General features: G+C 36.5%; 1 protein-coding gene and 1 long non-coding RNA gene across 5 annotated transcripts in view; one reads left to right on the top strand and one right to left on the bottom strand.

Annotated features, from left to right (window-relative positions):
• Window positions 1–25877, bottom strand: part of CSDE1 (cold shock domain containing E1) — a 39905-nt gene that overhangs the window by 4851 nt on the left and 9177 nt on the right. Inside the window, exons 3-17 of one of the 4 annotated variants that reach the window (XM_082684982.1) lie at window positions 18119–18268; window positions 16332–16530; window positions 15250–15359; window positions 14758–14850; window positions 14043–14140; window positions 11246–11327; window positions 10766–10894; window positions 10533–10658; window positions 9728–9940; window positions 8023–8163; window positions 7774–7938; window positions 4420–4527; window positions 3639–3814; window positions 2950–3062; window positions 1614–1733 (exon numbers count right to left, since the gene is read on the bottom strand). In XM_082684982.1, the coding sequence (XP_082541108.1) occupies window positions 1614–1733; window positions 2950–3062; window positions 3639–3814; window positions 4420–4527; window positions 7774–7938; window positions 8023–8163; window positions 9728–9940; window positions 10533–10658; window positions 10766–10894; window positions 11246–11327; window positions 14043–14140; window positions 14758–14850; window positions 15250–15359; window positions 16332–16530; window positions 18119–18259 (2014 nt within the window). In that variant the 5' untranslated portion in view covers window positions 18260–18268. The remainder of the gene's footprint in view (window positions 1–1613; window positions 1734–2949; window positions 3063–3638; window positions 3815–4419; window positions 4528–7773; window positions 7939–8022; window positions 8164–9727; window positions 9941–10532; window positions 10659–10765; window positions 10895–11245; window positions 11328–14042; window positions 14141–14757; window positions 14851–15249; window positions 15360–16331; window positions 16531–18118; window positions 18269–25877) is intronic. The other 3 variants (XM_082684983.1, XM_082684984.1, XM_082684985.1) reach the window with 3 other exon arrangements.
• Window positions 21057–25349, top strand: LOC309841690. Its single transcript, XR_014299251.1, has 2 exons — window positions 21057–23418; window positions 23631–25349. It is a non-coding gene; the product is annotated as an uncharacterized lncRNA (long non-coding RNA).

The raw sequence follows: 25877 nt of genomic DNA, 5'->3' as shown, positions 1-25877 counted from the left end.
GCCTTTTAGCTCAGGTCATGATCCTGGGGTCTTGGGATCGAGCCCCGCACTGGGCTCTCTGCTCAGCAGCAATCCTACTTCCCCCCCACCTTCTCTGCCTGCCTCTCTGCCTTCTTGTGATCTCTGTCAAATAAATAAATAAAATCTTAAAAAAAAAGTTATAAAATAATTAAAAAAAAAAAAAACACAACATACAGGAACCACAAATTTTGGGATACACATCCAACAGGTAAGTCATGTAGGATTAGAGATAGCTGGTGTGAATATAGCTGTGTTAATACTAACTACCATTTATTAAACACTTATAGATTCATATTTAGTATTTCCAGAACCTTAGATTGAAGTTATCTTCATTTCAAAGATGAAGAAACTGAGCTAGGAAAGATTTAAGTAATGTGTCTAAGATTCTATAGCTAGGAAGTACAAGAGCTGGTTTTCAGATCCAGGCTTGCCCTACTTCAAAGTCCACAGTCTTATACAAAGTTTTTTATTCCTGAACAAAAGAACTGTTCTCATCAACAAGTGGGAAAATGTGACCGGTCTAGTCTCAAAAACCTCTAGGCTTATATATTTCAGGAAAGTTTCCTCTTCCATAAAATCCTTGCTTTGGACTGTATCCTAGAGCCAGTGGTGAAGAATAAATGGATTGGGGACTGGAACACAAAATAAGTGGCATTTACAGAGGAGGAAGAAGGACAATTTAATAAGTTGCCTAGCCCCCACAGCCCTTTTAGGAGTATGGTATCATGGCATTGGTTTAAAATACTGATTTGTAAAAGGCCAGATCTATACTGAGTGATTTTTTTTTTTTTTTAAACAGTGTATTTAACCACAAGTAAATGTGGGAAAGCAGAACAAAGTTTATTTTAAATTAATATGAATTAGACCCAAATTAACAAAAGGAGTGACTCAAGAAAGAGTGATTTGCTATAAAATCTATTCCTATTTGGAGGGTTTTTGAGGTGGGTAGGTGGGAAATGGGTGTTTTGAGGTTCTGTGTAAAACAAACTCCTAAAGAAGGAACATGTTATCAAGGTTCATTTCTTTCTCTCAAACGACCTGTTCTTCCCCACTTTGGGCTCTTTGACACTTATATGACACAATATTTTTTCTCTTTGTGAACCAAGCTATTATCTTTGGTTGGAAATTCAAACCCTCTCACCAACCCCATCATTATGTAATTTAGCTATACTAATCATCCATTGGTTCCTACTACCACCCCTATTGCAAACTTATTTTATGTACAAAGTAGTCTTTTTTTTTTTTTTAAAGATGTATTTGAGCGCACATGTGCGTGTACACGCACATGAGTGGGACTGGGAGGAGAGAGAAGCTCAAGCAGACTCCACACTGAGAGTGGAGCCCGACTCGGGGCTTGAACTCATGACCAGAGCCACCTAGGTACCCCCAAAGTTGTCTTTTTGGTGCTAATTCCTAGGGATAAGGAATGGTACCAGAACTGAGAGAATTACTGAAGGTGTGGAGAAAAAAGCCAAAAATGAAAATGCAGAGTTTTGGCCGAGAGACAAGAATCCCTTTTCCTTAGTTTCAGTTTTTAAGGAATCCAAAAAGAACTGCACCACCACCAACGTATCGGACAGGAATGCTCTTACCTTCCTCCACAATCTCAATCATTCCTTGGTACTCAGTCTGTGTTGGATCAACACTCCTCAAGGGGCGAATGACTTTACCAGAGTAGATGGTGGGATCAGCTTCCTCAGTAATGCCATTCACTACAAAACAAAAGCATGTTCTACTTCTTACTCAACAATTTCAACTCATTCTAGATTAAAAGAAGCTAAAATCATTGCAACAAATGTTAACAGTGGGTTGACTGTCTGCTATTCTTGAAATATTTCTAAACTACCATAAAACAGAGAAAGTTAATTTAAGAAATTAACAAGTACTTATATTTAAACCATGTCTTATTTTCTTCATCTTTTCTAGGTGACCAAGTATTACTTTTAGGGGGTGTCTTCCCCTGTCTCTAAAATGGCAACCCCAACACTTACACATTTCCCTTTATTTTAATCTTTATTATTATTATTATTTTTTTAAATGAGAGAGAGAGAAGAGGGTGGGCAGAGGGAGAAACAGGCTCTGACCCACAGGGAGCCTGGTACAGGACTCAATCCCAGGACCCTGGAATAATGACCTGAGCTGAAGGCAGCGGCTTCACCAACTGAGCCACCCAGGCCTGCCCCCTCTTTACTTTAATCTTAATAACATATATTACTATATTTCTGAATATACTACATACAATACTCATCTTGTTTGCTGTGACTACAGACAAATTAAAAAATAAACTCAACAAAGGCAAGGATTTGTCTGATTTCTTCACTGCTATATCCCCAGTACCTAAAACACAGCATGCACTTAGATATTTACTAAGTTGAAATGAACATTTACGGCTGTCCTTTCTCTAGGTCTTACCAAGAAGTGTTACTTGGGAAACTGAGATGAAAGCCAAAAAGTATAGGTTTTTTAAAAGTTAGAGATCCAAATAGCAACAATTTCCTTAAGTTCCCATTATTTTACCTAATTGACTCATTCTTTTCCAAAACAGTCTCCTAGAGGAAGGCCTCTCTCCCCATCCCTATGAGTTTTTTTTAATCTTAGAATTATTTTTTAAGAAACAGATATTAAATTGAAAATAAGCATATAGCAAATGACCTAAACCATCTATCTAGTGTTTCTCAAATTCGAGTATACATAGGAATTATCTAAAGGATTTGTTAGAACAGATTGTCCATCCTGACTTTAGTATTTATGGGGTAGGGTTAAGAACTTATGATTTCTAGTAAGTATAAGTAGCCAGGTGATGCGGCTGGATCATACCTGGGACACCACTAATCTAGAATGAATGGGTTTTTGCTCTCTCTTAAATCCTACCTACTCCTGTTTTCACACCAAAAGCAGAATGAACAAGTAGAAATCATAGTTCATTACCTGAGTGTGTTTTGTTCACTTTTTCTGCACTGACTTTGTTGCCTTTGCCTTTGGACAAGCTGTACTCGACCATGTCCCCCAGTTCCAAGCTATCAACATCACCAGAGAACTCACTGGGAAGAAAGGAAACACGTGAATAAACAATCACCACAAATATCAACAGTAGCAAATAAATTTTATTTCTTATATAACAACATTCATGCTGTGCTTACTTATGCTAGATACTGTATTAAGCGCATTATAGGCACTGACTCATTTAATCCTCAGAAACAACGCATTAAGAGGTCACCATTATCCCCAGTTTTAAGACAATGAAACTAAGATACCTGGAGGTTAATTAGGTAGCAGAGTCTGGGTTTAAATCTGAACCGGCTAAGAGTCCACACCCTTAACTAACACTATGCTGTATTAGAACGCCAAATCAAACGTATAATTAATCTGGTAAAAACATATGAAACAGTATTCTTTCACTGATGCAGGAAAGTTCCTATCCAATGTTCAAAGCAGGTACAGGCCTTTATCTCTTGGCCACATATTCTCTATACAATATGTAACTTTTGTTTATATATTGCCATAATTTTACCAATATGAGATTTGGAATTAAAAAAATATATAATTACCCAATACTAAGTATTTTGGACTCCCAAAGAATGGATAGTAAGCTCTAAGTTCTATAAGGCATTCCTCACCTATAATGGAAAAAGATTTCCTTATCATGATTGGCTGTTTCAATAAATCCAAAATTATCCTTCAGAGTTGCCACATAACCCAAGAGCCTCTTGGAGTTGGAATTACGACCTAAAAGTCGCACACAAGTTGCAATCTGTTGTCCAGGTCTCTGTTTGTCACTAATACTAAATTCAACCTGTGAAAAATAAGGACACTCATTAATACCATGTCTTTTCCACATCAAGCTCTTTACCTCAGGTCCTGTAACTTCCCCTAGACCACACTTTCCACTCTAAATATCCTTTGTGTTAAATACATTTTCACCAAAACTAACACTTCTATGTCTCATTCCATTTTTCATAAGGGATCAAGTTTTGCTCTCCAGTGTATATTTATTCCTTATAGAGTCTCAATTTCTCTAAAGCAGGGCTATCAGAAAACCAGACATTGTAAGTACAAGAAAAATGCAAAGCAATAAAAAATCTTTAGTGTGATTTTACTTTGCTAGTATTTTGGTGGCTGTTTTAGCTTGTAATATTATTACTTTTATCTAAGTTAATTGATTTAGGCATATCTTAGCTAGTGTTTTAAATACTCCTCAAAAAGCTTTAACAAGGGCTTTCCAGACCCTGTTTTAATTGAGTAAGCCGCTTTTAAATGGGAAGATGTTCCTATATTAACCTTATAAGCACAAAGCAGTTTTAGCAAAACTTGATAAAATTCAAAAGAAACCATTGTACAAGACTTATGATTAAGATGACAATCTTTAACCCTGCTCTCAAATCAGCAGAATTATCTTGCCTTATCTCCTATTTGAGGAGAAGTAGATCCTTCCACATCCTTGGCTTGAAAAGCAATAGTCAATTTCACCCCACAATCATCATAAGCAATAACACCATCCTCAGCCTCCTAAAAAAAAAAAAAAAGAAAAAAAGAGAAAAGTATCAAGAACTAAAAGGCAATAAGCAGCTAGATTTTACAGACCTTTGAGCTACAGAATTCGCACAACTATAGAAATATCCTATTCTAGGGTTCCCTAACAGTAACAGATTTTTCTTATGAATAAAAGGGGGTCTTACCTTAGCCTAAGACCAACTCAATCTGCTATCTTTTTAGTCTCAAGAACCTGATTTTTTTGTTGAGGAGGAAAAGCTTATTGAAAATTTACCACATGCTTACTTCATACTTCTCATAGACCGTCAAAAATTAAACTAAGCATGACTTTTTAGCAAAGTGGAAATTCTATAGGGTAAAGAAGCTTTTCTATCACCTACTTTGAATCTCCCATAGTACCCTGTAGTGTTTTGTATGAAATTAATTTAACTAATGAACAAGAATTTAATTTGAGGGGCGCCTGGGTGGCTCAGTGGGTTAAGCCGCTGCCTTCGGCTCAGGTCATGATCTCAGGGTCCTGGGATCGAGTCCCACATCGGGCTCTCTGCTCAGCGGGGATCCTGCTTCCTCCTCTCTGCCTGCTTGTGATCTCTAAACCAAAAAAAAAAAAAAAAAAAAAAAAAAAAAGAAGGAACTCTTCCAAGGCCAATGTTTAAAAAAAAAAAAAGAATTTAATTTGATATAGGATCTAGAGCAGTTCAGAGCATGTGATATTCAGGCAATTATACCAATGTTTCCACAGTAACACTTAAATAAATACTAGAAAGATTCGCTCTTCAAAAGTCTTAAGAAATTTCGGATATGTGACATAGAATCACACAGTAAACAACACTGTAGAGCAACTACATAAGTTATACTGCTCTTATGGTTTCAAATATCATTCCTATGGGGATTACTGCCCACATCTCTCCTTTCCTAAGCTCCAGAATACATTACCAACTATTAATATTCAAAACCAGTTAATTTCTACTCTTTTACCATTCATATTCCTTGTACAACTACTATGTAATCATACTGAACATTTAAATTATATCAGATATTAAGTTAGGCACTTTTATTACCAAATTTAATGTTATGATAAAACCATCTTCAAAAGTTACTCTGACCTCTATTAGGAAAGTTTTAGGAAGTTAAAATAAACTTGACCAAGGTTATACAACCAGCACAAAATGATGCTAAGTATCTGACTTTGGTTAAATGAAGGTGGTGGTCAGCGAAATCAGGTCTTACACTGATTCTTCTGAAGTCAACCACACTCAGAATCTCAGCATTTGATTTTGCTCTCAACTATAGTCCATTAACCTCGATATCTAGCCATCACCTGACACCATACTCTACAGCAAGTATAGGAAATAGAGATAAGACAATCCCTGCTCTCGAAGAACCCAGTTTAGTAGAGAACACAGATTCATAAACAAGTGTAATACTCTGTTATAAATAAGCCCAATGACAGAAGGACTCACTAGGGTCCAGTATTGGCCAAGAAGAAAAGAATAATAGAAGGGCAGGAAATTTCTCATATAAAGGCTATCTTGATCAAGTCAGCTTTGCCAGAGCCATCTGGGAAACTGGACATTCTAAGACCTAAAAACCATTAAAAATAAGCCCCATTGGTTTTCTTTTGTTTTTATTATTTTTAACAGAAGCACTTGTGAAATTCCTACTATGGGCTAGGAGACTGATTTTTTTTGTTGTTGTTGTTTAAAAACTTAAGCTCAGAGGTGAAGTGATTTCCTAAACTACAAAAAAAAAAAAAAAGGTAAAACAAGATGCTAATCTAGTCTTGGGGTGCCTGGATGGCTAAGTCAGTTAAGCATCTGCTTTCAGCTCAGGTCAAGATCCCAGAGTCCTTGGATCAAGCAGAACACTGGGGTCCCTGCTGAGCAGGGAGTCTAGACACCCCTCCTCCCTACTCCTCCCCTGTGCTCTTTGAGGGGGAAAAAAAAAAAAGGGAAGATGCTATTCCACTCTTACAGGCTCCTAGTTTTTTTTTTTTTTTTTTTTTAATTGTATCACCTTCTCTCTCATGTTCCTTCTCTCTTCTCTACATCCATGATCTCTGTCCCCTGGTTCAACAACTATCTAAATTTCCTATCAAGCCTCTTGATCTTTTGCCTTTCTCCATACCCCCATCTAGGGTTCATACTATTGCCATTTCTTCCTGAAATGACACTTTCCAAAAGAAATCTACTGAGTACAGAACAATGTCTAAATTCTTCAGAGTAGCAATCAAACCTTCTCAATCTTTCTGTATTCTGTTTTTTCACTCTTATTTCCCCTATTTGGCCCCATCAAAGAAAAACCCTGTCTTCCTATTTAATACTTAGTGCTTTCTTAAGAAACGGAATTTTTCTCATCTGGCCTCTATTCTGTAAGGAATGTCCTTTCCTCAGTTATCTCTACCTATTAAATGCCAGTGCCTTAGTGAAACCATCCCAGCAACCCCCACCTTCCCTCTCCCCCCGAGTTTAGAATTCATTTTCACCATAGCACTCTTACTGACATTTTTGGGCAACATTTTATATTTTGCATTAATTACCTGCTTCTGTACACTCTCAATTTATTACTTATTTGAGAGCAAAAGCCATGTTAGACTAGACAGTTTTATATTTCTATTCAGTGAACTAGTCAATAAATGGGGAGTTCAAATGTGTGAAATGAGTCTACCCAAATGTCAAAGTTTTAAACTGCCTTGGAAGACAAGTACTGTCATTTTACATGAGTGTTTCTCAACCAGGGGTGATTCTGGGACGTGTGGCAGTATCTGGAAACACTTTTGGCTGTCACAGAGGGAGAGAGGGAAGATACTGGTCTTTACTGGAAAAGGCCAGGGATGCTGCAAAGTATCCAACAATGTACTCAAGAGCAACCCACTCCCACACAAAAGTCAATAGTGCTGAGATCAGAAAACTTTTAGATTAGTTCACCACCATTAATATTAGAGAATTCCAAAAGAGTTAATACTTAACTCCATTATTGTGTGGACAGTGGTTTCCTTGAAGCCGAAGACTAATACAGATCTACATACATGGGGGTGCCGGGGTGGCTTAGTCAGTCAAGCATCTGACACCTGATTTCAGCTCAGGTCATGATCTCAGGGTCGTGAGATCAAGCCCCAAATCGGGTTCCATGCTCAATTTAGAGTCTGCTTTTTCCCTCTCCCTCAGCCCCTTTCACCCCACTGTGCACTTCTCTCTCAAATAAATAAATCTTTAAAAAATAAAAAAGCTACACAAATCATTTTGATTATGTAAAACTTACCTTTTCTTTGCCTTTATTTGGGCTAGTGGTTTTAGGGTTGGAGAAAGTGGCTTCTTTTTCTACAGTGCCCAGAAAACGATGATCTGAATGGGAGTGGAATGAAACCGTGCCCTTGGGAAGCTTTTTAATCCTAATAGCATGATTTCTTTGGGCAGAGAGCATATCCTACAAGTGAAAAACAAAAGTAACTTTAAACTGAAAAATGAAGCACCAAGAAGCCATTCCATTCTTTGCTCAAAAACTACTCACAGGAACCACAGTAAACTCTACTTCATCTGCAATATGGAGCTGGTTCCCATCCAGAATTTCACTGAAGTGGAAGAACATACGAGCATCACGATCCACACACTTGATGAAACCAAAACCGTCTCTCATGGCAGCAATTACACCCTGAAATCCAGACAATAATATTTTCACTGGCTGTGAAGCTTGCCAAGAAAACAATATTCAACTTTGGAAGCATCAAGCTGAATTCATTAGGAATTATCTGTATTAATGACTCAAATTCTGTATCTACATTTTAATTTCTCCATTTAAATAAAAACTCACTGCTTTTCAGTCTTTTAGTAAATTAACCTTTAAGCAATGTGTGAGATGCTAATCCTTGGCCAGTATGCATAGGAAAAATTACAAACATTTGAATGTGAACATGCACACAATGTATTCCTTTTAATTCTCAAATCTGTGAACTTAGTATTATTACCCCGTTTTGCAAGATGAGGAAATTGAGGCTGAGGGAGGTTAAGCAGTTTGTCCAAAGCACCCAGCTAATTAAGTGGTAGAATCAAAGACTCCAAATAAGTCCCAAGCTTTATGATGACATCTGGGAATTTATAAAAATCTATTAACTAATATTTCAAGAACTTCCAAAGTCAATTAAAAGCAATTTTTTAGTCTCTACCTTAAAAAATTTTATTTGGGTTTAGGCACAAGAAAGGCTTAAAATTTAGGTCTGAAGAATAAATAAAATACAGGAAATCCTTTCCTTATTTTTCCCCCCTTCTTACTAAATTATCAGCTCTGTGGTAGCATTATATCCAGAGTTAACTGGCACATGGCAGGTATTCAAATGTTTATTGCAACAATTATTATTAACCTACCAATGACTTATATATTGCATGTTTATTTACATTATTACTGATGACTATTCTATAACCAGTTCTGAATGAAGCATAAATAATATTCTGACATTTAATCCTTGCTAAATCTTAATGGCAGCCACAGTACTCTACAGTGCAGTTCACACTGTCAAGCAAAACAGATGCTACCTGCGAGGTTCTTAAAAACACATTCCTTTGGTTCTCAAAATTTTTAGTTAAAAGCACACTGCAAATGTCAAATAAGATCAGATCTCCAAAGGTAAAGGTTAGAAGTCCCAAGGAATTTAAATTTCCAGTAAATGGACCCAGTTCTACTAACAGCATGAGATATACCACACGCTATAACCCTCAACAAAACAATGTATTACATCTGAGAAAGTTAATTTATGAAAAGCAAGCCCATAAAATATGTTTGGCAAACAATTCTGGTACATGTCATTCCTGGATTTATATCCACTAAAAAAGAATCTGCAAAGCCCCAAAAAACCCCAAACCTATTTAACTTTATTTAGTGTTTACTAAACATTTTATGGAACAGTTTGGGAAAATTTACTTTCTACAATTGATCTGATTTTTCTCAATCTTTCTGTTTAAGGTCCAGAGAATCAGTGACTCTCTAAAGATCTAAGAAATCATCCTGTACACACTTTCTAAAATTTTTTCACATCTACTCCAAAATAACTGGCAGGGTTAGGTATCAAACCTAGACTGACTCAAAGATCTGTGTTCTTAATCACTAAGGTTAACTGCCCAATGTTATCATTACCTTAAAAACTTCTCAATACAGCATTACGAATTCAAATATAATATTGGCCCATACTGAATACAAGTATCAAACAATATCTAACACGTACCATCTCTCTGGCTTCATTAGTGAACTGAAATGTGTTTGATAGAACTTCTATGTTGGTTGCTCGTTCTAACTTGTCACGTCGGTCTGTTGAAATATTAAACCTAACATGGTCGCCTTCCAGCAGGGTCACCTTGGATTTTGTATCTTTGTCTCCAAAGGGAAGTTCTTTAGGAATCACAAAATCAACTTTGATGCGTCCTGGCAATGGGTCATTCTGATGAGAAGGAAAAACTATTTTAGCTGGAGATTTCTCATCCTTCCTAGTTCTAAGTCAAACAAGAAGAACACACAGCAAACCCATGTTATTTATAATAAACAGTTCCCTACAGGGAAAAACGATGTTGATAACAAGTCCAATTTGAAAGCTCTGTGTTCTATGGTCACATAATACAATCATAAAATCATAAAATGACACAGAGATATTTAAGAAAAAAAATTTTAAGTCTTTAATGTTTCACATTTCTTCAGCAATGACACCACCAGTGTCCTCTCCTCACCTTACCTCCCACACAAATGAAACAAATGGGGGGAGGGGGGTGTGCCCTCAGAGAGAACCCCAATAAATGCACACCCAAACTGGTTTTCCCCCAATTTAACCAACAGTTTTGTCCCTTTCTCCTTATAAACCAGTAAAAACTAAAACATATTCATATATTATCACTGGTTTCTCATTTAGCTTAATTATATATATCAAGAAATAGTCAATTGTTCAACATCATAAAATTACATTAATTAAAATTTCTGTATGCCAAATTTTTCTACTACTCATGAGATAAAAGAAAACTCTCTTGAAAAAGACTCCTTACCTGGTTTTTACTGGGTACTTTTGGGATTACTTTGGTTACAGTTCCTTCAAAATGTTCAATGCTGATATCTTCAAAAATGACTGTTCCTTGAGGCAATAGTCTGACATCAGTTGCGACTTCTTTACCCTAAATCACAAAAGGGGGGGGGAGTCATACAATTTTAAGTGTTTCCTAAAAATGTAATTCATTTTCGATCTTAAAAGGCCAAAGATCAAACCAGTCAACTATCTTACATTTCTGTCCTTGATTGTGAATTCCACGTCATCTCCAGGCTGTAAGGTTTCTAAGTCACCCTTAAATTCACTATAGTGAAAGAATATCTCTTTTACAATATCACCTCTTTCAATAAAGCCAAACGCCTCCTAAAGACAAACAAGCAAAACCCAAAAAAATAATAGGAACATTAGGTACTATTAAGTGCCGTATTTATGATTACAATTTGCATTCAATAAGCAATCTTTTCATAAAATTATACTGTATCAGAAACAAAATATTTGGTTAGGTCTACTATTAACAGTATCAATCTTAAAGAACAAAATGAATTAGTAACCAAGGAATTTTAAGAGATTACTTCTGATATTAACAGTGAAAATATTTTTAAAGGGAAGATTAAGAGAAAAAAACAAAAACAAAAGGCTTGCTTGGGTATGAAGTACAGACTAAAAGTAGTAAAAGAAAAAACCCTCAAGTTTCTTGTATTTGATGACACTTACCTTCATGGCACAAACTACTCCCTGACAGCGGGCTTGTTTCTTTTTCAACAGCATAATGTTACGAGCACTTACAGCACCAGTACTAGAAAGGGAGTAATTGGGTGGGGTTGGGGAGGGGGGGAATCAAAGAGGGGGTGAAAAATGCATTGGTTTGGTTAGACAGAAGTTCAGAGAAACAAACTAATTTTCTGAGGTCTCAAGAATTTTTATGTCAACATGAAGAGCAAATGTAGTTTACAGCACATGATCCTTTTCATATGGCTTCATATGCAAAGGATTTTTGCTCAAACTCCCTATCCTTCCAAATTAGACACACACACATATGAATCATTTTTCTCTTAGATTCTTAAAAGAATATCATGGACACTCAATGCTTTCCTATTCCAACAAAAGAAATGAAGTCACAAGTTGAACGCAACAAAAGATGGAGAATCTGAAATTTTAGGAAGATCATTTATTGGATAAACATTTGAGTAGGTATTATATATGCTACAAACAAAGGTACTGGGATAGATACAGAGATGAGTAAGAGACGGTCCCTATTTCCGACGTGCTGAATTTAGTAGCTATCCCATCAATCATTTCTGATTAAAAGCCATAAAAGAAAGCTGAGTAAATGCAGTGATTAAGGAAGAAATCTGCTACTTTTAAAAATGACATTCACCTTCACTGAAAACAAATTAAGGACCACATATTATTCTGTCCCCATCTTTGAGCAGCAGCAGTATGAATCTGACTTCTTCTCAAAGATGGTACAAACTGTTGGTAGAGTTGTTTTAAGAAAAGCTGCAGACTAAGCAGGTACTTGCCTTAATTTTTCATGGACAAACTATAACCCAACTGTGCTTTTTATTTCAAAAATCAACAGAATAATGAAGGCACTGGAAAAATTTGCAACTTACTACAGTGAAAGGCTTTAGAACCAGACTGGGGTTCAAATATCTGCTATTTCAAGACTGTTATGACTTCAGGCAAGTGAGAACATACCTCAGTTTTACAGATGGAACACATCAGGTAAAGCTGTTCTCAGGATTAACAACTATACTTAAAGTATTCAGTGCAAGTGCTTGGCACACATAGAAATTTAATAAAGGTTAAATAAAACCCTTTCCCTGGCTCCACTTTAAACTCAAGCCCTATCCCCGTACTTCGCGAGATCACATCGAGGCCCTTAGACTAGAACTATTAATATAACACCAACTCAATTTGATTCCTTCTATTTTTTAAAGATTTATTTTAGAGAGAGAGCACAGAAGAGCACATGCAAGGTGGGGGAAGAGGAAAGAGAGGGGAGTAGGCTCCCCGCTGAGCCACACAGAGCCCAATATGGGCCCATATCCCACGACCTGGAGATCATGACCTGAGTGGAAATCAAGAGTCCAACACTTAACCAACTAAGCCATCCAGAAGCCCCTCAATCTGATTCCTTAAAAATGAAGACTAAAGTCTTATAAGAAATAAGGTTCAGGGATAGTTAATTCTGCACATGCTCTTGGGTCTTTGCTTTCTCTGTGCTGTTGGAAAGTGCATTCCTAGCATTTTTTTCAACTTCCTACTTTAACTTCCTTCTGTACTCTTTTAAAAATAACTATCCCTAGGCTTTCTTAACTACACTTCCCTTAAACTGCTTATGCTGATGAATTTCACAGCTGTATATCCTAGTACTAGCTTGTTTTAGACTTACACATACAACTACATGTTCAGTAGCTTCACCTAGATATACCCAGACACCTCAAATTCAAAATGCCAAAATAAGCAGAATTTTTCTCCCACACTAATAGTTTTTTTTGTATCTTCTTAGTCTGGTTAATAATATCATCATCTGCCCAGTAGCCAGATAAGTGTCATTTGGGATTCCCCTCTCAGTAATTCCCATATACACCTCCACCTAATCAATCACAAAACGTGGTTTTATCTTCGCAGTGTGGCCTGACTTCTCCACCTGATCACCACTGGTCTATCCTTGTTAGTGTATTAGATCCTCATCTTGCATATTAACTCTTATGTCACTGCCTCTAGAGTACCACTACTCTCCATGTCTACCACCTCCATGACTTACAATGACCTAAATTGATCACACCTCCATCCTGGCTCCCATCCCCCAACTTAAAATCCTTCAAAGAGACCTAGGACTACAGGATAAAGCTCAAACTTCATCTTCCCATGATCCAGTCAGTTCAATCAACTCAAATTTTTGGCCATTTCCTCAAAATTATACTTCTACACAGAATGCTCCCACACCCCCGCAATCTCCCTAGTGACTTTTACACCCTCACCCTTCCCTTAAAACTTCTCTCCCACACTACTGCTTTTGCAAAACTTTCACTGACTTGTCAAACAGCTCCTTAAAAACTCGACCATATTTTAATTATATTCCTATTTTTAACATCCACACAGTGCCCATCATAGAACAGACCCTAAAATTCTTTTTTTTTTTTTTAAAAAAGATTTTATTTATTTATTTGACAGAGAGAGAGCACAAGCAGGCAGAGAGGCAGGCAGAGAGAGAGGAAGGGAAGCAGGCCCCCTGCTGAGCAGAGAGCCTGATGCGGGACTTGATTCCCGGACCCTGAGATCATGACCTGAGCAGAAGGTAGTGGCTTAACCCACTGAGCCACCCAGGCGCCCCAGACCCTAAAATTCTTAATGAAGTTTAAAAGATCATGAAAATCATTAAAATTATCCACATTTACATGTTGGGTTTTTAACTCATTTCAGATTTCTTCTTCTTATTGGAGGGGGTAGACAAAAGAAACAAAACAAAAAGCCCCAACTTAGGTGGAATAAAAGAACTTACTGTTTATTGTTATCAATTACAAAGTTTATTTTATCTCCAGTTTCCAGCTGAACATTCCCTTCGACATCTTCAGGGGTGTAAGTCAGATAAAACACTTCCTGTGAATTAATAAGTTATTATTACTATATTGGCAGGATGCATGTTCTCTGTATACTGCGATTTACTTCGTTAAATACCTCTTAAGCTGGCATTTTAAGCCAAATTTCTTAAAAATGCTTTATAACAAGTACATCGTTTTAGTCATATAAACACACACTTCCCCTCCATGATGCTGATGACTTCTGCGAGTCCACAGCTGAGCAGCAATCCAACTTCAAAAAGCTTACACACGTGGAAGCATTTGCCCAGAGACTGTAGTTACATTTCAAAAAAAACAATTTTTATATAAGGCATTCCAAACAAAAAGATGGAGTTAGTGCTTAAAAAGAACCAGAAAAAAGATCCCCTCCCACAACCCCCAAAAAAGGAGGTAAAAGGAACATTTTACCTTAATATTCTAACTAAGGTCACACTTGGGCAAGCTAAGACACTTGGAAGTCCTAAGGATTTTTTCTTTTTAAAATTTTTGATTATGCCGCACTCGAAGTCTCTTAGAAACCAAATTTAAAACTGAATTTATCAACTGCAGCTTACGTTTTCTATTTTGAATTTTAAAGTACGCTTATAGATCACATGGTGGATCAGGCAAAGGTTTAAGAAAAATACACAAGTTTACCCCATTACGTTCGTAGCATACACTCCCTGTTGGACTCTGACCCGGGGCAGCTGGAGATTTACTCTCTAAGTTGTGAGGAACAGCGCACACAACCTACCAGTCAAAAAAAAAAAAATTTCCATTGCTAATCATTTCAGGAGCAGCACTGTGCAATATTAACTGAATTTTAATATCCTCTATACTATACATAGGGATGCATTTTAATATGATCCACAAGAGGATGTCATGCTGCCAAGTTTCAAACTTACAGTACACAAACTGACTGTAAGTATAGACTTAGGGTTATATGTAAAAACCCAAATTGAATCTTGACCATATTTTATATTTCAGGTCAAGAAATGCCAGTGCTTCTGATAGAATTTTAAAATAATCTTTATATACTATAGCTCTCTTGCGTGCAAACTGAGGAGATGGGGAGAATCTTCCTTTTCTAATGTGAAAGATATCCAAATGCAGGGCCCTAAGAAAACACAAAGCATCAAAGCCACTAACTTGTCCATTCATTCGTTCTTCAGGGAGGATTTCTGGTTTTATCTTCACCAGTTTAACAGCAATGGGTTTCCCAGTCCGCCGGTCAGATGATACTTCAAATTCAACATCATCTAAAATAAAGTAAGTATTGTATTTGTTGGACTAACTTTGACAAAATGGTATCTCACTTTCAAGCCAAACTTTGCATTTGAGTTGCTGTACACTGGTGACTTCTCAAAGCGTGCTTCTTGAACCAGTAACAGCAGCATTACCTGGGAGCTTAGAGAAATGCAAATTCCTGGGCCCCACTCCACATCTACTCAAAGACAAACTCTAGGCACCAAGTACAGCAATTTATGCTTAAACAAGCCTTCCAGTTTATTCTCATACATACTAATGCTCCAGAACTACTGCTTTAGACTAAGATAGGAATATCTTAGTCTTAATCTTCACAGTATTTACGTATACTGCAAATCATGCAAGTTTTCTTTTTTCTTAAGCTTCTCAGGTTTCCTCATACACAAAATAAGGATTAACCAAAATAATGCTCTTGTAGGGTTAAAGTATTCAGTATGCAAATACTCATGTTAACTATTGTTCTGACTTTCCCCCAAAGATATTTTAAAAAACACAGAGACCTTATAATTTCAGTCTTCTACTAAGTTATATATTTTCATTTGTAAAAGTGATTTTTATTGTGTAAACCAAGATGAACAGTCCAAGTGGTAGACATTCTGTTTTTTTTTTTTCAGGTACTACCAAATATATGACCCAATAAAATAGTTAAAACTAACATTGTAAGTTTAGTATTTCCATTGGCTTAAAATCCAATATAGAACTCTAGTCATAAACGTGGAGAAAAATAATTAGATCTTCCAAGTATCTATTAAAAAAAAAATTCAAAGCTATCTTTAAGTCAATGAGTCTTTCATTCCCCCCAAAGACACCAAAACAGAAATCAAGATTCTGCTGATTTACAGAGACACACATCTGTAATTGGGACAATTAAAAGGCCAAAACTGTAATACTGTCATAAGCAAGTTGATTATGCAACAGAAATGTGTGATGAGTTATTTTAAAAAGGATAAACAGTGACAGATTACCTCCTACTTTTAAGTCCTGCAGGTTGCCATTATACTGTGAACAGTGGAAGAAAAGTCTAGCTTGACGTTCTGAACACTGAATAAATCCGTAAGAGGTTAGCAGTTTTTCAATAACCCCAGTTTCACGCAGTGCTGCTGAAGTACCATTAGGGTACCCATTGTGTCCATTGTTATGGAGAAGGTTTGGATCAAAGCTCATCTGTTTTAAAAAGAAAAAGAATATACTCAGATCTGTACATTATCTTCATAGCATACTAAGGTCTGATGAACAAACCACTAAATTTTTAATGGAAAAAGGTAAAGAAAATAAAGTAGATAAAGGGAAATTTATGGACTTTTATTACTGAAATATTAGTTCAGCTATAAAACATTTCAGAAGAAATAATCTCATTTATTTTAGGGAACTTCCCTAATTTATGGTAGAATTTTCACTTACCAGCAAATAGGATTTCTGGAGTTCAGTGTTAAGGCAGAGCAGCTACATTAAGTAAAAGCTTCTTTTATGTTAACTTTAAATGACTAAAACAGTAATTTCAGAAGCAGGGTAATGGATATCCAAGGGATGGAAACCCAAACTACCAGAACACTTCCTTAAGAAATTAAAATAGACTTTGAAACTTAAATAGAAACCTGAATACTATTTGTTATGCCATGCATCCAAAAGCAATTATTTAAATTAGTAGAGATGAAAACAAAAGAAACTTGGTATGAAATACTTATTTCAAACTAGAAAATATCAGAAAATAAATGCATACTTAGATTCTCCAATGGAAAACGAGCCAAAACAGTGAGTTGGAAAACAGGATTTTTCTAAAACAAAACTCCAAGAAAACAAAAGCTCTTCAAATCTAAAAATGTTTAATCATTTCACAGGTATATTTAAAGAAATCTTTTCATCCATTTCAGGTGCTGATGAAATCTCTAAATACTGCCATTTGCTTCTATGATCACATAAAGCAAAGAAAACATCTTTAGTGAAAAGAGCTATTTACGTACAATGCAATGGAATCTGTTTACATCATCAAATACTGTCTATCACATTTTGCCTTGAGAGACACTATAAAAACAAATTAGTTTATTAATATAAGTGATGAATTAAAGAGGACAAAATCCCTAGCAAAGGTCAGGTCTATAACAGCAACATATCCACATCCTTACTAGTTTTAGACCCTTTCACTGAAAATTTGACTTATTAAAAAGCATCCTAAGTGTGATGTTGGCATTATTAATAAAAATATATTTCATTAGGGAAAAAAAAATGACAAATCGGAGAACACTAAACCCAAGAATGAGTAGTGAAACAGTGCATAAGATGGCCAAATCATGCAAATCAAAGTCACCCAACAAGTAGGTGCTGAAGTTCTAGTTCTTTCGTGCCAGACATTGCTGTGTTTAGAAAGTAGTATTATCACCACCTTACTAATGAGGTAACAGACCCAGAAAGGTTAAATGACTTGTCAAAGTCAAACGGTAGAGGATTCAAACTAAGAAGGCCTACCTCTATGATCTGGGCTTCTCAAACTTTAACTACCTGGCAATCTGGTTAAAATACAAAATACTGAGGGTATTGGGGGCAGGAGTTTGAGATTCTCCACGCTCCCAAGGTGACAGCAACACTTTAGACTTCTGGAGTCACTCTGGGTAGCAAGACCCTAAACTAAAAGATAAAGGAAATGCCTAGGGGTTAGAAAGTGAGTTTGCAGGTTATTTCAACAGAAGTGAGTGGCCCTAAGTCATGCTCTTAACACAAAGCAAAATAAGCTAAGATGACAGTTTTCCTGACTTACAGATCTCTGATACGTGGGGGTCCTCTTTTGTTTTTTAGTCCCAGATGAGGTAGAAGATGAAGATAAAGGTAAAGAATGTGAAGGAGGGGCTGCAGGAGGGGGATGAGGATCTGATGATGATACAGTAAAAGCATTCTCCATCTCAAACAGCTGTGATAACATAGCACAATGTTTGTAACTATGGATCAAGAACAATTTAACACACACATGACAGTCAACTTCTTCATCTTTTCAGAATCACCAGGTCACTTCAGCAAAATATAATTCATTCAATCAGATTTCTATTGACGAAAGAAATTATGGCGTTAATATTAAAAGGTCAAGCTGAAATGTATTTTTAAAACTTCGTATTTTTACAATCCCTAATCCACAACATTTACAATTTTTAAAATGCCATCAGTATTCTCTGGTGGTTGCTATAATGACACAGTTCAGCCCAATTTCTTCTCAACATCTCACAACTTTACAAATAATCTAAAATTCTTAATCAACTTGTCTCCCCAGAGTACACATAAGATAATCCAATGGGATATGGGAAGAAAATATTACAACTATGTATTTATTTTGTCCAAAGATAAAATTAAGCTTTGTAAATATTTATCATGTACTTGGAGGAGAGGACTGAGTTGGTATGTTAGATCACATCACATATATACACATTAATTAGGTGTTCTGAGGGAAGGGTGAGGAACACAAGAGGGTGGTAAGTGAAACCCCCACTCATTTACTTTCAGCATATTAGTTTATATTTGCCCAATTAAGTGGACAAACTTAGCTATCTAGATTAACTAAACTGCCTTCAAAAACAGACAAATGGTTGAAAAAGATTGCTGCAGAATAATCTTAGGTAGACCATGCTAAACAAGGCAAAACATAGGCAAAGTAAATGGGATCTGACACTTCTCATCCTAGTACTAGTTCTTTGACCTCCAAATCAGAACATAAAATGACCATTTAATAATATCTGACAAGTCTGCCAAAACATTAATATCAAGACTATGTACAGACATACTAGGAGCAATAAGACACACTACACGTACATTGTTCCCCACATAATAATTTACGATGGCATAAAGTTTTTAAACACCTAAAAAGCATTTAGACATAATATTTTTAGTAAGAGTGGAAAGTTTCTGCACTGTTAACAGTAAAATATTTTTATAATATTGCTTATTTCATCTTTATCTTATTTGTAGCACTAGACTTTACATAGCATAATCACATGATCTCTAAGTATATACACACGTACACACTGACTGTACATGCTATTACATTAACCATTTCATCAAATTAATCTGAAGAAGACTACTCTGAGCCCAAGATTTATCTTGGATCATGACTTTCAAGCTGAGCTTCTCTCATCTTTGGATGACAGTTCTTATTACCATACAGGTAAGAACTCTACACGGGCATTTGTAACACACAGGTCATGAAATCACAGAAACCTCAAGTCTCCAGTCCTACCACACATTCCTATAGGAACGAGGTAAGACACTTGTTTTTCTAAGAGAAAATGAAACAGAATTACAAGGAAGGTTCTGGAATTTAAGCTGTATTGCTCTTTAAGTCTCACCTCACCTCTAAATGAACATCAAAACACAACTGAAAAAGGCTTTTCCTTTCTCTTAGCATCTTTCCTGACTGAAGTTTCCTTCTCTAGCTTTCATCCATGGGGGGGGGGGGTCTTCTTTTTCTAAGGAAAAACGTATTACTCAATTTTAGGTAAAACAATATGTTAACACCCTTCCCTTCAAAGAATCCTCACAATTCAAATTAAACAACAATTCTATTGCACTGTAAAATTTTCTTAACTAGCACTACTCTTCACCATTAAACAAAATAAAAGTTCATTAAAAAAACACTGCCAATTACATAAAAGTGTAAGTCCAATGAAAAAAGTTCATGGCTCAAGAACAGAAACCTAATAATAAATTAAGATAAAGACCCCCCCACAAAAAGATGGAAGGAAAGGACCAATGCATAAATGTTACTTGGCTTTTTTTAAATAGTGGGAAAATTCAACTTATTTGCTCACCTTATAGCATACAAAAATATACTGAAGACAGACGGAGTTAAATACTCTAACAAACATCAAATAAAAACATACTATTAAAAATTTTTTTGGAAGGAAGACTTTCTAGATTTGAAATAGAAAAAAACTGCAAAGGAAAGGATCAATATTTGATTAAATGAAAAGGACAAGTTTTATACTCAAACTTAACGAAAACAAATGCAAATATCTCAGTGTACTATTGAGGAAACTGAAATCAGTAAGCTCTGTAATAGTCACCCCTTTTCCTAATTTTGCCTTCTGCAATTTTAAACCCCCACCTCCCCACAATAGCAGTCTGGAAGCAGGTGCTATCTCCTGACATCCTCAGAAGGTCAACAGTAGCGTCACACTGCGTCACTATCCTTATGTCATTCATAACTTCATCCCCTCATGTAAGCATTTTATCACCCCATATCATTAAAACAAGGCCAAGTACTGTACAGTATTTCCAGGGGCGCCTGGGTGGCTCAGTTGTTAAGTGTTTGCCTTTGGTTCGGGTCACTATCCAGGGTCCTGGGATAGAGCCCCACCGGCAGGAAGCGTTCTCCCTCTCCCACTCCCCCTGCTTGTGTTTCCTCTCTCGCTATGTCTCTGTCAAATAAATAAAAAAGTATTAAGACAAATAAGTTAGTCTTTTTTTTTTTTTTTTAAAGATTTTATTTATTAATTTGACAGAGAGAAATCACAAGTAGACGGAGAGGCATCCAGAGAGAGAGAGAGAGGGAAGCAGGCTCTCCGCCAAGCAGAGAGCCCGATGCGGGACTCGATCCCAGGACTCTGAGATCATGACCTGAGCCGAAGGCAGCAGCTTAACCCACTGAGCCACCCAGGCGCCCCCAAATAAGTTAGTCTTAAAGACCATAATTAAACATTAGACACAAAACACAAGAACTTTAGCTCTGTCAATAAAAAATTTTGAAAAAGCAAATTAGTCATTATCAAACTACCAGAGATAAAAGATTTAAAAATTGTGAGAAGGTAGGTTAAGAATAATATGCTCAAATATTTTTATGGTGGTAAACTGGTTATAACCTTTCTGAAATGCAGTTTAGCAACATGTATCAAGATGTGGAGTTGTTTTCCTTAATAATTTCAATGCAGGAAACCTATCCTGGAGCAGTCTGAAACGTGAACACTTTGCAAAAACGCATTCATAGAAATATTTTAGTAACAAGTGCCTAGAAAGAATCTAGTCAAAAGCTAGTTCAAGAAGTCACAGTAATTTATATAAATGCTCTGCAGTCATTAGAAAGGATGTATGAATAAGCTTATGCTATAATATGAAAACGAGAGAGAGAGATACCTATACAAGTGTGATTTCAAATGTACTTAAAAAAGAAAGACCAGAAAAATCTCATTTAATGCTCAGACTTCTCAAGAAAACACTTGGAAGGTGTCTTAAAATGGTAAATGCGGATAGAATCCAGTACTCATTCCATGACTCACATTCTTTTTAAGACTTATTTGAGAGTGAGAGCAAGCACAAGAGCGAGCATGGGGGGAATAAGGGAGGCAAGGACAAGGACACTCTCCACGCAGAGCTCAGAGCCCAATGCAGGGCTGGATTCCAGGACCCTGAGATCATGACCTGAGCCAAAATCAAGAGTTAACCCCTTGACTGAGTCTCCCAGAAGCCCTGTGTTTCACATTCGTAACCACTTAGTACCTATAATACATCAACATTGTTCTAGGCTCTGCTCACATAGAGAGCACAACAGACAAAAATCCCCAACTTTACAAAGTTTAAACTTTCTACTCTTTTCTATGTATTAATTTTTAAAACTGGAAAGTCAAGTCATTAACAGTGTTAACCCAACCCTTTAAAAAAAGAATTAGAATCAGAGGTCTAATTTAAACTTGATCCAAGAAACAGAACTAGAATCAAAAGACTGGCTTTTAGTCCTGCTTCTCACACATTAACTTCTCTAGGATTGTTTCCTCAAATGTAAAGTGGAAGCCTAAGGGGTCTCCAAATTCTCCTGCGGGGAGGAATCAAAATTCTGTGTTCTGAAATCTCTTCATCCAAAACCTGAGTTGTTTCTTCTGCCTTTTTCCTAACCTAGTCTGCTTGGCTGCTAACTGACAAGGAGTTAGTTTAGAAGAGGTAGCCTATTTCACTTGAAGACAGTTTTAGAAAATGACTTGGTATTCTTTAAACATATCTACCCTTCACTCCCACTGCTCCTTTCAGTTTTCTGAATGCAACTGTTTTTCTGAACGATTCAGTTTTGGAGATGTTCCAAGTAATTACTCGTTAATGTGCAGTTTACTACTACTCTTATTGTACCCTGACAAACATTTAGAGAGCGTGGAGTGATTATGTTTGATTCTATAGCCCTAAGTTTCAGTAAATCTGTACAGTAAAAATATTCTCCACATCATTTCTTAACAAATCAGTAAAATCAGGTTTTCTCCATTTAGTGCTTCTGTAACTGCTCTTGTTCCTCAAGAAAAAGCTAACTGAACGCTATATTTCCTTTGTTGGTTAACCTGGAATTCCAATTCCAATTTAGAGGTAATTTTAAATTAGGCTTTGTAATCAATTTTTAAAGCATTCTTCTATGCCCTTCCTTAATGCCTACCTCACAGGGTTGCTGGGAGGGTTAGATGAGCTGCTCTAATAAAAAGCCTATAGTAGTATTTAGCACATAAATGCTCACATAACTACTTATTATCAGGTCCTTTTCAAAAGCAGGGCAAGGAGATAATCTGGCAACACACTTGGAAACCTCTCTGAAAATCAGTCCATTAGTTAATAACTTTTAATGATTATCATCCAACCTACATTTCTCCAGAGTGACCATATCAGAATATCAGGAGATACCCTATCAAATACCCTCATTGAAAACTTTTTTTAAAAAATTCATTTGCTCTTGGATTTTGCTAGGGATGGAGAACAAGCTTCAAAATTCCCACACCTGACTTTAAAAATCAGTCAAGATCTGTACAGTTCCTGGTCACAGGTCTCCATTAACTACTACCACACTCCTAGCAAGTTAACAGTGTTATATTCTCATTCAATCTGGGGCTTTAGTTTTCTTTTAATGTTCCCACCTTTGTTTTCCTTTTGTCACCTTTAGAGTGCCTTGAGCAAAAAACAAATCAATCCATTTCATATACAAAACAAATTTCTCAGAAGTTTTATTCTTCCTTGACATTTTTTCAGGCCAATGTCTTCCGTATTTATTCCTTCTTAATTATGTAATACCGTTACCATGTTACAAAAAAGTCCCTTTTAAAATCTAGGGTTCTGGGGCGCCTGGGTGGCTCAGTGGGTTAAGCCGCTGCCTTTGGCTCAGGTCATGATCTCAGGGTCCTGGGATCGAGTCCCGCATCGGGCTCTCTGCTCGGCAGGGAGCCTGCTTCCCCCTCTCTCTCTCTGCCTGCCTCTCTGCCTACTTGTGATCGCTCTCTGTCAAATAAATTAAAAAAAATAAAATAAAATAAAATAAAATCTAGGGTTCTACTGCATTATCAGATATATTTCCTTTGCTATACCCCTTTTAAGTGGAATACTTTACAATTACATATCAAAAAAACCCCAATTGTTTTTTATCTTTTGTAAAATTTGTGAACTTCTATTTTGAGAGCTATGAGTACATATATTTATATATTAAAAATGTTCACATTGGAGTGCCTGGATGGCTCAGTGAATGGAGCATGAAACTCTTGAGTTTGAACCCAATACTGGGGGTAGAGGAAAATAAAATTTAGGGGCATCTGGGTGGCTCAGCTGCTTAAACATTTGCCTTCGGCTCAGGTCATGATCCTGGGGTCCCGGGATCCAGCCCCACATTGGGCTCCCTGCTCAGCTTGGAGTCCACTTCTCCCTCTCCTAATGCCTCTTAGCTTGTGCTCTCTCTCAAATAAATAAAATCTTTAAAAAATAAAATATAATTTGTAAAAATGTTCATGTACTAAACTAATATTCAGAATACAAACATTAGGCTAAAAAAAGCACTGCTACTTTAAATCCATTTCTACAATTCATTTCAATAAAACGAAATGAAAGCTTTAGTTCTAGTCTTTTACCCTTTCAACAGTCAAGATAAAACTATGCAGTCAAGATTTCGGGACGCCTGGGTGGTTCAGTTGGTTAAGCAGCTGCCTTTGGCTCAGGTCACAGTCCCAGCATCCCGGGATCGAGTCCCACATCGGGCCCCTTGCTCGGCAGGGAGCCTGCTTCTCCCTCTGCCTCTGCTTGCCATTCTGTCTGCCTGTGCTCGGTCTCTCTCCCTCTCTGTCTCTGACAAATAAATAAATAAAATCTTAAAAACAAAACAAAACAAAAAACTGTACAGTTTCAATCTGTACTATCTTAACTAACCCAGCACAATTTATTACAGCTTAAAATTATTTTTTAATCAGATGAGGATATATGAAGAAACAAAGAGAAAAAGCAAATGGTACAACAGCCTTAAAATTGAGTAACTGTCTGTTGATAGAACAGAGATAATTTAAATTAATTGGTACTGTTGGTAGTTTTCAGTTAAGGAGTAATTTTGGTCCACAGTAAGGTCATTACCATAGTAGGCTCATCAACCTTTAAAGAAACTGCAGATTAAAGGTCAGAGTGCCTCCTGAAATGGTGATGAAGCTTTTGTAAGACAACCACCTAGGAATGACGAGGAATTTTCATTCTTCATTCTATTTGATTGATGCAGCATTTTTAAAAAGATTTACCACAAAGTAAACCCTCCTTGAAATTATCTTCCTTGTTATTCCTTCCTGGCTACCTCATTTCTCTGAACTTTCCCTTCTTGGGCACTTCTTCATTTATTATATATAAAGTGAGGACTCCTTTCTGAATTTCAAGCTTTTATTTCTATCCAATTTAGAAAACCAAAACTAAAGATTAAAAAGGAAAACCACCTTTTCTCATCTTCCCTCCCCCCAAAAATAGTTTGACATTCCGTAATAGCATAGTTTCTCAATTTTCAGATTACTATCTAATGAATGCAATAGACTTCCACAGTGTATTTTGCTTTCAGCAAGTCCCCACATAAACTTCCCTATTCCTATGAAAAACAAAGATTTTGAACTTCTAAAACTGGATAGATTGGGTCAAATCCCTGCAGGCTCATCTTCACATTCAATTGGTTATCACGTCCTATGACTTCTACCACTAAAACCCCTACTGCCTCCTTCTCTGCCTATACCCTGGCTTTTATCTTCCTTATAGTCTATCCATTGCTCTTTAAAGGTTTTCCCATCTTCAGCCCATCTCTTAAAGTCACACCATTTAAGATACACTTCTGAATATGTAACTTTTAGTGTTTCTTTACAATTTGAAGCAATAAAACTATCTCAGTTTTGAAATAAAAAACCCATTAAGCCCTTGCTTATAAACACCTAATGACTTCTCCACAGAACAAAGTCAATACAGCAGGCCTTCAAAACCTGCGTTCAGCAAGCGTCCCTTTCTAATTACTCTCTTAACCCACAAAACTTATTTCCTACTCTAATTATTCTACCTACAAAGCTGTATTTTCTAGTTCGTTCATAATGAACTTGCCATATTATACCATATGCTTTCAGACCTCCCTGAATCTGCTCATTCTGTTGCTGCTATCAGAAGACTCTTCTCTCTCTCAAAGCACTACTCACCTTTAATGTCCCTTCTCTTTCTTTAACCCTTAGAGAGACCTCTGAACATAGATTGCAAAGGGCATCCGTAACTGAAACCTTAACTTTTAAACAGTACAG

This window comes from Mustela nivalis, assembly GCF_964662115.1.
Source record: "Mustela nivalis genome assembly, chromosome: 10".
Lineage (NCBI taxonomy): Eukaryota > Metazoa > Chordata > Mammalia > Carnivora > Mustelidae > Mustela > Mustela nivalis.
This window is presented reverse-complemented; position numbering and strand designations above follow the sequence as displayed.